Below are 12,846 nucleotides of genomic sequence, written 5' to 3' on the forward strand. Positions count from 1 at the left end.
GAGACTTGTGGAAACAATTGCTCCCTGCAGCCTTGCAGGGATGGCAGTTTCCGGACAGCCTCTTTTCAGATGGCTTCCTGCACAATCAGGAATTCCCTAAATAGGAATTGAGAAGATGGATTCTATGGGAAGCCTTGGTTCAATTCAGTTATGGTGTCTTTCCTATTTTCTTGGAATGAACAGAAGCACGTTCATGCCGCTGCACAGAAAGATACCTTAAAAAACACACTTGGAGCTGTAAAAACTCACAGATGAGCTGCCTCTGCCCAAGAGGTTCACTGAGGAGAGCCTGTTGGAAGGATTGTCCTGAATGGCTGCTCTTAGGCAGAGGAATTGTCAGAATTCAGACTGGCAATTGATGAGCTGCAGCACAGCCATGGAAAACCTCTGGCCAAAAGACAGACTTTAAACTTTCCTCACTATGTCCAGGAATTGGAATTTTTAACATGTATTTTGTGTGGAAAAGGATTGCACTGAATGATGCTGGATTCAAATAGCTTTCAATTAATGGAAAATATCAACAAACTGAGGATTTCTGGCTAATTTCATTCATTGAAGTGACCACAGTGTGTTCAATCAACATTCATTATTAAAATAGCAAAGAAAATTGGTGTCTGAATTCCTATCACTCTAAGCAAAACCATTTTTAAAAAAATTTCTGTTTGATTCTATTGATCATATAAAATAGACAATTGTCTAAAATAGACCACTCAGTTCAATTTTTTAAATTTAAACTATATTGTACATTTACATTTTAGGGAACACATATTTACATTGCAAAGTATCTGTTAAAATAGAACACTCAGTTCAATTTTTTAAATTTAAACTATATCATACATTTACATTTTAGGGAAAAATATTTACATTGCAAAGTATCTATTAAACCTTGCTTTATTCTATATGCATAGATCTTGTGGGAAAAAATAGGGAAGATCTTGTCATATTTAAAATCATAATGGAATCAAAATTGTAAGATATCCCTTTAGAAAAATTTCTGAAGAAATACTTTCAGTTTACAGTGCTCCTCAATGCAAAATACTCTATAATTCATAATACTAATGAAAGATATCAGTGATGGTTTCCCAGGGTACTAGCAAGTTTTAATATTATAAATATTTATATATTTATATATTATATATATAATATAATATATATTATAATATAATATAATATTATAAAATATTATAAATATTTTAATATTATAAATATGGGCAAGGAGAATTTTTAAAAACTCAAACTACAGGATAGTTATGCATTAAATAATTATGATCACAGGTGTTCCAACCTGTACTTTCACTTCATGGCCTGATCATCCTTATGCCTCCATAAGTCACTGGTAATTCCGTCAGAAAGTCAATGAAGTTACAGTATATAAAACCAGGTTTATGTAAAATTACATTTTTTTTCTGGGTTATCAATGTTTGTCACATCAACCTTGATATGAAAGTAAGAAAGAGGAAAAAAAGGTAGATAAAGTCAATAATGTCCCTTGAAGATGATGAAAGACACTTTTTTCATATGGCTTTATCCAAAAGCTCAGTGAACATACTGAGACACTGAGATTGGTCAAGTTAAAAACAAAAGCTGCTCTTAAATATTTGATTCTGATCTCGCTCTGAGTTGCTTTGACTGAGATTCAGACAGACTCAATTCTACTGTGGATTCAGCCTCAGCAGCTTGGGCTTTGTGACAGGACTAAAATAGCAGAGTGAGTCCCCAGTGAGACCTTTCCCTCCACTTCCTATAAAGAACTATGGAGTATCCTGGAGCTAATTTCATTACATAATTTTATTTACCAAAAAAAAAAAAAAAAAATTAGGTTCATTGTATTTTCTTCAACCTCCATCAGAGCTGTGAAAAAGGTGACCCAAGAGTTGGCAGAGTGTCAGGAAGGCCTCAGGACCAGGCTCACTCCTCGGGGAGTTGAAAAATAGATGAGAATTCTGAAGGAGAGGCTTTTGAAAGTTCTGTGAGAACTCAGGAGGTTGTGTAGATCTGGTCTGAACCTCCCTACACCTGTTTTGTGTTCTCTCCAGACTGTCCTCCCAATTCCCTGTACATCCCAGACCTCTAATTTAGGTGGGATTTTTATTCCTCTAAGGGAGTGTGAGGTAGAACATCCTGGACTTCACCAGCTGCAAGCAGAATTCATTCACTTCCAATGAAAGTATTTACCTATTTTTAACTTTGCATTCTAAGTGAAATTCAAACCTTCCCAGGCACATGGTTCAGGGATCAAAGGGTCAAAATGGCATTTACTACCTCAACCAGTTTGGACCAGTTCCATTGATTTTTACTCGGAACTCCAGACTGATTTCAGTAGGAACTGGCAGCACAGATTGATATTACTTTATGGATTTCAGAAGAAATGTAGTGTTTGAAAAGACAGTATCATAAAATTGATGTTCAATGCAAAATACCCATTGATTGCCATTTGTGTCAATAAGATTTCTATAATTTGAAGATAGTAAACCACTGAAATGTCTAGTAGTATCCAAGGTAAAAATATCACTCACTTCCATGGAAACAGAAGCAGGCCCACATTATGAATACTAAAATATTATCTGTGTAATGAAGTATTTAAATCTTTATTATCTCATTACTGGTTTAGAGTGTAAAAAAATCAAAGTATCTATAGGATTTTAAAATATGTTAATTTCTTAATATTTACTTTTATGCTTATAAAAGATCTGGACTCCTGAATGATGTAAATCAATTATCCCTGTGTGTGTGAAATGCTGTAACAAGATCAATGAGACCTGAACACAAGGAGGCATCTTAGGATAACAGCTGCAGATGCACACATTGTGTGGTAAAACCCAACCAAAGGAACTCACACTGCTCACCCTGATGGTTCTCCCTCCCCCACAGAAAATCCCTGCCACTACCCTGCCCAACTGTAAATGCATGAAAGGAAAACCAAATAAGAGCAGGTAGCAGGCAGGATATCAGCACAGGCAAAGTACAATAAATGGTCACTCTTAGAGGTAAAAGGAATGCTTTGCATTCAGCTTGGGAATTTGTTTTAGATGGGACTTAATGGTCAGACTCTGCTTACAACCAAAAGCTGTTCAGTTAATGGCTCTGTGGAAAACTGCAAGGACGGATCTTTACTCCCTAAAATACATATTGGTTTTAAAGATGAGCTCAAGATGATTACTTTCACAATATTAATAATTCTGCCAATTGGATTTCCACAAAGTAGATTCAATAAAATACTGGAAATATTTAGTCAATAAATCAATTACACTTCCACTCAGTCTGGATAGCTATAAATTGTTTTCTCATTGATAAAATTCTGTTTATGAAAACCTATTTTCAAGGAAACGACTCCTAAGGTTTTTATTGGAAAATGCTTTGCAGTTAAAACAGAAATGAGAATTAATGGAGGGGCCACATGAGCCTTATATGTATAAATAAAAAAAAAATCCCAGAAACTTTTTTTTTGCTACTTGAAGTAGAATGTGATGTCCATGTTTAAAAATACCAAAAGAATGTAAAGAAAATTAAATACCTTCTTATCCCACTAGATGGTGGTGCCTTCAGACTAAGGCTGAGATGCTCAGACAGACAGTGCAGGAAAACTTTTGCTTCCTTTAACTGACCTGCAAATGTGGAGAGATGGGGCTAATCTTGTTCCTCTGGGAATAGTAACAAGCATCTGGGTCTGATGACTTACTGAATATATTGAAGTACATGAATTGTGTCCACAGAGCTTTGCTATGAAGTGTGTTTTAACTTCAATACACATCTAACAGTATTAAGTTTTCTTCCTGAAGAAGAAAAGGTGCAAACAATATTGAACCTTAACGATGATGGTATCTTGTGTAAATCAGCTTTGTTCCACTGAGGTCCTGCTCCTTTTGCTGCCCTCTCTCCTCAATCAAAATCCAGATTAATGTGGGGGATCATTAGCAATGACTGCATCTTGTATTCATGGATTTCACTGGAACAAGCTCAGAAGTACCACTCACATTTTTGTATGACAAATGTGCTGCTGGCTTTCAGAAGAGGTATCTACACATCTGTTAGACAGAAAGTGATAGTGCCAAACGTGGCAGGTCACATCTCTCCAGTGATAACACAAGTGACATTTTGATGAATAGGAAAAGTGGAGGGGACCTTGTCTGAGAGTATGTTTGTGCTTTAGTTATCTGAGGCTCTGTAGTGAATGGTCACATCCTTCATGCCTCACGTAGAGCTTGAGCTGGGAGCTCGGGGCAGGTTCTGTGAACTGCAGAACTTCTCTCAAGGGCTGTGTCTGTTGGGGGCTGGCCCAAGAGAAGGCCCCAAGTCATGCTCAGTGCATGGAGGGAGCCCTGAGGCACTGTCTCACCTGGGCTGGAGCAAGCTTGGAGCTCACTGAGTATTAAATTTGCAGCTCTGCCACTGAGCAGCCACCAGTCCTGCCCACACAGGGCTCTCCCGAACCAGCCAGAGCTCCCTGGGCCTAGGGCAAGCCACGGGGACAAACTGCTGGGTGCACACAGTTGGTCCAGAGACCACCCACCCAAATCTGTGCAAAGTAGTCAGTGATCAGGCAGAAGCAATGTGTGAGACTTGCACTGGAAAGAATAAAATAACTCTGAATCGTTTTCACTTTGCTTAAATATTATGATGCCCATTGTTAGTATGAAAATTTTAAGATTAAAATTAGAAACTGCTTTGTGGATGAAGAACTCTAGTCAGGTAAGCTGTAACGTGAGGTTTTCCAATTTGCTTTTTAAAGATGGTGCAAGATACAGAAAAGGATGACCGTGTGTGTCTTGGAAAAGACAGCATTAATCAAGAAGCCCAGACTTCTTTTGTCGTCTGTAACTGCTGTTGCTCAGTGGGTTTTACTCCTATCACCCCATTTGTAACACTGGAGTCATTTAGAAACCAGCCCTCCTTCTGGCACAGTTTGCTTCGTGCTTATTTGCTGTATATTCCATTTATTCTGTTCCTCCTATTCTACTCCTTCACTTTTTGATTCTTGTGTTTGCATCATCTCCTCAATTTCCTATTTCTGTTGCAGGTAACACAATGAACAGCAGCACAAAGCTAGGCTATGTCACATTAGTGTGACTTCCAGGAAAGATTACAGACCCAATAGTCCAGACACTGCCACATGAGAACATCACAGCCAAAAAAGGCTTAATCTGAGACTTTTTAGTGAGCACTTAGTAGGGAATTCCTTTGTATATATGGAGGACTGAGGCAGAAAAATGGATACAGAAATGGAGGTGGATGCCTGGTTCTTCTGTAGAGCTTTAATTGTTTTGCATGTTAAAATCTTCCCAGCTGTATTAAGGAGAAGGGATCTGCTCTTACTTTCTCTAGAAAGGCAGGCAGGATTTTCTGAAATCCTAAAGAAGCAAAATTCACTCCAATCATTGTTACTTGCTGCCATTAAGGGTTGAAATGCAGCAGTTGCCAAGAGTGCAAGTTCCTTCATTTGATCCCTTTGACTGTACCAGTATAACTGCCAATCACAGGAAATACCTCTAATAACTCTTCCTTTTACTTAATAAGGAATACCACATCTTTAAAACATTAGAAACAGATGTCACTGCATTACTTCACTGCTGATGTATGTAATAGAAATGACACACTAATTAATTTAATGCAGTATAAATGTACTGATTATTTATCATGGCTGACAATAAAATTATGAAAACATTCAATTACAATCAGTGGTAATTCATTATTTATTGATTCTGCGTTATGCACACATTAATACAATACATTTAATCACCTAAGAGAAGGGATCATTTTTCTATTGATACTTAGACATTTAAATTCATCAGTTTTATGTAAAACCCTTGATGTTGAGGTGGGAAGTTTTAATCCACAATTCCAAAAAAACCTCAGCTGAAATGTCAGAACTAAATTGAATACAAGTGTCAAGTACGAGTGCGTCTAGAAAAATGTGGGCACAAAGAATGACACACTAATTTCAGTCTCTTCTTTCTCTCACGTCAGTGGCCTACATTTGTTAAGATAATTGTGGGTACTCTTTCTCAAGGCATTAAACACTAACCCAGCAGAAAGCTAATACTGTTTTTTCTTCCTTTTCAAGCCTTTACTCAGAAGTAGCTTTGAATTGGGGCTTTGCATGCTCAGGATATAAGCTCAGAGCTCACTAGGGCAGGTTACCAGCTTTCCACTGGGCCCTGAGAAATTTCATGGTTAAGGATGAGGAGAAGGGTTTGTCACTCAGACTCCAGCTTGGTTGGAATTCAGAAAAAAAAAGGTGTTTCATTTCATTATGATTAGGGTGCATTGCAAATGCATCTTTTGGTTATCTTTTATCTTTCATTTTGGACCCACAGTTACTACTGACCCTTGTAAGTCTAGGTTCACATTTATTCCCTTTCACTTACTTTAGGGACAATCCAAATTCTTTACTAAAAAGTAATATATTTTTTCCTGTAATCTACTCACATTGGACATACCTCTATGAAGCCCATAGAAAAAAAAATATATTTAAAAAAATCACATTGTGATATCTATGGAATTCCTATTTTTATTGTCCTCCCTCATGTTTGGCTACAGGAAACTGAGATGAAGCCCAAATAGCACTACTGAGCTTTCCAGTCTTCTCTAAACAAAATTATTGTTTTTAGTTCATACCCTACTGCTTCACTTAGCTGTCATTAGTTTCCTCAGTGTCCCCACCTCGTCAGGTGTGTCCCCCATCATTTTCTCCCTGGAGCCCATGGAGAGCAGGAGCCATGTTCCTGCCAGCTGGCAAAAAAAGAGATTTCCAGAATGCTCTTGACTGGGGCTTTCCTCTCTCCTCCTGTGTCAGGGAAGACTCTTTCCCATTTCACTCCAGTGGGGCATATGCAAGGATGATAAAAACAAAAACAAACAAATGGAACCTTTACTTGACATCTTGCCATACAAACACAGCCAATTTTTGTATAGGATTAATACACAATACACCAGGATTTCTATGGCTGCCAGTGTAAGAAAACAGAGTGTTTTTGCACACCAGTCAAAAAGGAAGAAAAATAACAAAACCTTAATTTTAAAGTAATATTCTGAAACACTTATTTCAGCTATAGGGAGGCTTAGTAGTTTGTACACATTCAGATTACGCACTGCTGGACTCCATTCAAAGAAACCATCTGGATACTTTATAACTGACAAGATATTACTGGATGATTGTTAGGCTTTAGTAACTTTGCCTTGTCTTTAACAAAATTACAGAGAAATAATAATATTCATGGATATAGTTGATTTGTATATGCTTAGTTGAACTGGACAGCTGCCTGGCATTAATTCTCAAACCTTGAGGATTTTCTGAGTTTCAGAGCAGTTCTTCTCGCCATGGACAGTCACCTCTCAAGGGTACTGCTTTTACTACAGCCTTTATGATTTTATATTGCTTCATGCCACTCCAGCTCGCTGGGTGTTGATGTGCAAGACTTCCTCTGGCCTTGTGAAAATTCAGTTTTATTTAGAAATATGTTTAGCTTATGGAAGGCATTAAAGTCAAAAAGGAAAAAGAATTCTCACGGTGGATTTTGATTGTCTCATTAATCTTAAAGGGAAAAGAAAAGTCCTTAAAAGGGCAGTGTTTGAATCTGATTTATTAAATCTTTTAATAGCAATCACGTTCAGAAAATTAACACCCAAAAGTTTCTATCTGGAGTCAGTTATTAGCTATTTCTATAACTTCCAGTATATAAATATCTCAGATGAGTTCAGTGCTTGATTGTACTTTGCCAGAGTAAGTAGGCCCTGCCCCACAGAGCTTCCAATCTAAGGTTTGAGCCTAAAAAGATGCATGAACTAGTTCAGAAAATATGAAAATTCTTATTGAAAGGTATTAATTTAAACCAGGTTATGTGAAAAGTCTGCCTTGGTGTCAGGCAGTGAGGTTAGAGACCTGAAACCAGTGCCCAGGCTTCTTAGAACACATAAAATCAATGGAGAGAAGGGGAGGTTCCTCCAGAGTGTAATTTAAGATCAGTTATGTTCACAAATATAGCAATTTAGTTAGCATACAGTCATCTTCTCTCATCTAAAATGGGATTACTCATAATGCAGAAAACATTAAACTTTGCAGAGAAGGTGCCTAAATAAGCAAGCCTAACAAAAGAAAAGAGATGCTGGCCCACACAGGCAATGGAATCATGGAAATAGCTGAAATGCTCTGTTGGTATTGCTTGTTTGGCATCAACTTGGAAAGTTTTGTTTATTCTTTTCTGCTTGCTTTGTTTATTGAACAGCTCAGGAGAAAGCTAAAAACAAAACAAAAACAAAAACAACAAAAAAGGAGGGGAGTGAAAAAGTTAAAGGACTAGGAAGCAAGGAAAGATAAAGAATGAAAACCAGTGGCAACAAAACAGGAAAGAAGGATGTTGAAACACAGGAAAAACGGGAAGAGGGTGGGAAAAGAGGTGTGATACAACACTGGGAGAAGGGTGAGAAGCAAATAACCAATGCAGCCAGCGTGCCCTGGGTCTGCTGGATGTCTGATCATCCTTCGGCTCCTCTTGTTCAGGGAGAAGGGACGCAGGAGCCCCGGCAGTTCTTGTGCCACCCGCCCTGGATGGCTGGAGGGGGCGCAGGATGTGCCGGCTGCCGGGATGCTCGCAGGCCGAGGCACCACATGGCGCTTTTGGGGGCTGCGTGAGGAGAGGGCCGAGCCCGCTGAAGCTAAACCACAACTGGCTTCCCAGCATCGAGGCTGGGAATTTCAAACAACTGCGTGCCCGCCCTCCCGACAACGGGCCTTGCCTGGTATGAGCGCAAACTTGAATTTCTCACATCTCCCTCCGTCCTGCTTTGCCCCTCTCTGGAGGGTCTCGGCTTGCTTTAGGCCTGACTCAGTGGCCGTGGACCCGCACCCTGTGCTGGGCCGGTGCCACCGCGCTCGGTGCGCTCCCGCTCCGCGTTTGTCTCGGGTACCAAAGAGCCCCCGCACCGCCACCCCTCTGCCCACTGCCTCCGGCTCCGGCGGGGCACAGGTGTTGTAACACCTACACACGTGCCAGAGCGCAGCGACCGCTCCGACTCCCTGGGGAACGGATGGGGACGGCCCCAGCGCTGCCTCCCCTCCGCTCCCTTCCCTCCGAGCGCGGGGGAGCGCCCGCGGGACCCTCTCCCGCTCCGGGGACCGAGACCCCATCACAGCCCGGGCAGCCCCGCGGGATCCCGTCACAGCCCGGGGAGCGGGGCGCTCTCCCAGCCCGTGCAGCCGGGACCCCCTCGGGCCCCAAGGTCCCTCCCAAAACTTTGCCCCGAGTTGCGGGCGTTGGGGCGCGCTGCCCTCGCTCCCTCACGCCCCCCGCCCCAGGTGCGCGGCCGGCGCTGCCCCGCCCCGCCCGCGCCCGCAGCCACTCGCGGCGGCGGCGCTGGCGGCGGGCGGGGCGCATTGGCTGGAGGGCGCCGTCACTCTCCCCCGGCGGCGCTGGGGAGGGGTCTGGGCGCTGCGTGCGGGCGGCGGGAGCGCGGCGGTCCGGCGGCACCGCACGGAGCGCAGCGCGGGGCTGAGGCAGCCGCGGGGAGCCGCGCCGGCCATGGCGGTGTCCGCGCCGCCCGTCATCGCCGCAACTTCCAGCGGCGGCGGCGCGGGGGGCTCGGCGGGTTTGTTCCGGGCGGACCCGCTGTACTCCAGCCCCGCGGAGTCCCCGCGCCTCACCAACAGCCTCGTCAACACTTTCCTCTCGGCCGGCGGCGGCGGGGCCGGCGCGGGCGGCGGCGGCGGCGGCGGCGGCAACGAGTGTAAGATGGTCGACCTGCACGGGGTGAAGGTGGCCTCGTTCCTCGTGGAGGGGCAGGAGCTGATCTGCCTGCCGCAGGTCTTTGATCTCTTCCTCAAGCACCTGGTGGGAGGGCTGCACACGGTCTACACCAAGCTGAAGCGGCTGGATATATCGCCCGTGGTGTGCACGGTGGAGCAGGTCCGCATCCTGCGCGGGCTGGGGGCCATCCAGCCCGGCGTCAACCGCTGCAAGCTCATCACCAGGAAGGACTTCGAAACTTTGTACAACGACTGCACCAACGCGAGGTGAGCGCAGGCTCCGCTGTCGCCCCCGGCCGGCCCGCGGGGAGCGCAGCCGGGGGCGGGGGCGCGGGTCCCAGGGGAGGGGGGCGTGGGGGGCACCGAGGGGCCGAGCGGGGCTGGGGTGCGGCGGTGCCGACACGGAAAACTTTGCCTGCTTCCATCAGCCCCCGCCATGGCCGGGACCGCCGGGCAGCGGAGCGGCTCCGCGCGCCGGTCTCCAAACTTTTCTCCAAGCAGGGAAAGCCGATAGTTCCCGAAAACACTCCTTAAAAAAAAAAAAAACAAAACACCCAACCCGAATCTCCAAAAGTTTTCTCCGTTATTTGTGTCCCGGCGGAACCCGCGGCTGTGCTCCGGCGCTCCCGCGGGCGGTGCCAGCCCGGTGCCCGGGCAGGGGCTGCGGGTCCCGGTGCCCCCGGAGCGGCTCCGCTCCCGCACTCGCAGCTCCGGAGCGGCCGCAGCCCCTGCCCGGCTGCGGTCACCGAGCCCCCGGATCCCTGCTGGGTCCTGCATACTCGGGGTTATAATCCCGGTTTGTGACCTCATGGCTGCTGCCTTTAGAAATGATAATGATCTAAATAAACACAAAACCCTCTCGGGGCTCGGCAGGAACACTGGTGCCGTGGGGCAGGGTGTAAGGCAGGCACTTCGGAGATGCCGTTCCCTGCTTCAGCAGTTGGTGAGGGACGTCTCCAGAAACATTTCCATGCCAGCGTGCTTTCTGTGGCAGCAAACTTTCTTTACAGACGCTTCAGCGAGCTTTGGGTGCGATATCCGACCTGCGGCGTGCCCGTGTTCAGTAACTGTGGGCTTTGTGTCCCTGGTTCGTCCTGCTTAGCACTGAACGGGGGTTTTGTCTTTAATAACTTTAATTTCGTGCCATGCGGGGCCTGATCCTGCGCTCGCTGCTGAAGCGGGAGCAGACCGGGCGTTATTCTTGAATGCAATGTTTGCTTTGTTTCAAATCACTTTATATTGCAGGTGGCAGTTTAGAGATGCACTTTATTCCTACATCTGTTAATATGAACTATGTGCTGCTTTTCTTGCTCTCGTTCTGTTTCTGTAACCCCTTCTCCCGCTGCCTATTTCAATGTCAGGCACCTCGATGACATCACGCCCACTGCTTTATTTAAGTGATGGGTTTGGAAGTACGGTCTGAGGCTTACATTAATTTTATTCAAATACATTAGATTACTAAGGGGCACATTTCACATGTAAATGCTTCTGTGAAATGTTTCTGAGACTCGACTAGCATGAAAGTTGATGGTTAAAGAAATACATCTCATTAATTTCTGTGACCGTGCCAAAGTTATTTTATTAGGGAAATACAGGATCTGATAGGATGCAGCCTGTAGATGCAGTCTAATGATTTCTGCTCTTGTATAACCAGCGTTTTAAAATCTCGAAATGCTGCAGTGTTAAATGTTTAAAACTTGTATTTCCCAACTTTTTTTTCCCCCCCTTCTCTTTGACATAGACTTATGGGTGTGATAGGACGAGGGAATGGGTAATGCAGTGGGAAGGTGAAGAGCCAAGTGATGCTCCAGAAGGGGCTGAAAGGAGCAGAGAGTGGAGCAGAGCCCTTGGAAAGGCTGGGGATGAGGCAGAACTCCCAGCTCAGACTCACACGTGTTGAATGTGCTTAAACTCTCCCCACCCTGCTATGAAAACATATTTTTACCTGTTCAAGAACAGCAAATCCCTGTACATTTTGCTTCTTCGTGCCTCATGAAGATGCCACTGGTTGGAAAAACCTGCTCACATCAGGTGTTTTGCATTCACGGTTTCAGGTGTAAGGCATGAGGAGTGTTACCAGCACACCTGAAACTTTGTTCAAGGATTGTAACTTAATGTTAATTGTATTCTGTCCTGCGAATTAAATGCTTAATGCCTCATTTTATTTACAGATTTTTTTTTTTTCCCTTGAGCAGTCCATACTTACTGGAGAGAATGTTGGGTAAAAACAGTTAAATACATGAGCAATCTTAATTATTTTTGTTTGCTGTGAAATGACCTGGGAAGCACTGCAGTGCACGTTATCAAACAAATCAAATGCAGTAGAACTGTTACAACACATGCTCACAGTTTTTAGTTCTGTACCTGGAAAGTAAAAGCTTGAAAATACGTTATCTTTTAGAAATACTGCTATCAACTCGGAATACTGTGCATTGCTTTTCTAGTTAATATTTTTAAAAATGTGATAGCTATTTATAAATTTATTTGAATACTGTAGAAATGCTGCAGTAAACTCAGGAGCTGCCAGTAAAAGCAGTAAGAAATGCTTTTTCACTGGTAATTGACTTGTAAAAGTCGGCATCTCTTAGGTTAGCGTGCACTTCTCGTTATTTTTTGAATTGGGATGCAAACCATCAATTATATATAACTGAAGAAAAAGATAAATTCTATTTCTCCCGCTTATTCTGATGTATTTTTCTAGTTGAGTTTGTCTACAAAGCTCGTAAGAGCTCCAGAGAAACACACCCGTGGGTGAAAGTTTTTTGGTGTCTGTGTTCTGTAGCAGGGGTTACTCTGTCCAGCAGCTCTGACCTGTGTATTTCTGTAGTACGTTCACACGCACTGTTGAAACTTTCATTCACGTATTTACACAATATCCCTAAAATGTTTGTATTTAGCCAGCACCGTGCAGCCTGGTTTGCAAGCAAGGTTTGTGAAATGAAACTAACTTGCTCATTTCATTGCAGGTGCCACCCTCAAGTGAGTGCAACATGCTGACAAAATCTAGCTGCTGATGGGCAGCACCTTAGAATATTACTTACATTATGGAGGATTGCTTAAATTTAGTAGTAAACCATAACATCTAGTTAATTTTAAAAAAAGCAAAC

The 12,846-nt window shown here is 43.7% G+C and overlaps 1 protein-coding gene and 1 long non-coding RNA gene across 4 annotated transcripts in view; both read left to right on the forward strand.

The window, feature by feature from the left end:
* The first annotated feature begins 9,454 nt into the window (after positions 1–9,454).
* DACH2 (dachshund family transcription factor 2) overlaps positions 9,455–12,846 on the forward strand; it is a 247,527-nt gene continuing 244,135 nt past the window's right edge. For all 3 annotated transcript variants that reach the window (XM_053990141.1, XM_053990143.1, XM_053990142.1), the window contains exon 1: positions 9,455–10,006. In XM_053990141.1, coding sequence (XP_053846116.1) covers positions 9,516–10,006 — 491 coding nt within the window. In that variant the 5' untranslated portion in view covers positions 9,455–9,515. The remainder of the gene's footprint in view (positions 10,007–12,846) is intronic.
* LOC128814365 (uncharacterized) lies at positions 10,644–11,903 on the forward strand. Its single transcript, XR_008439359.1, has 2 exons — positions 10,644–10,682; positions 11,481–11,903. It is a non-coding gene; the product is annotated as an uncharacterized LOC128814365 (long non-coding RNA).

This window comes from Vidua macroura, chromosome 14 (genome assembly GCF_024509145.1).
Source record: "Vidua macroura isolate BioBank_ID:100142 chromosome 14, ASM2450914v1, whole genome shotgun sequence".
NCBI lineage: Eukaryota > Metazoa > Chordata > Aves > Passeriformes > Viduidae > Vidua > Vidua macroura.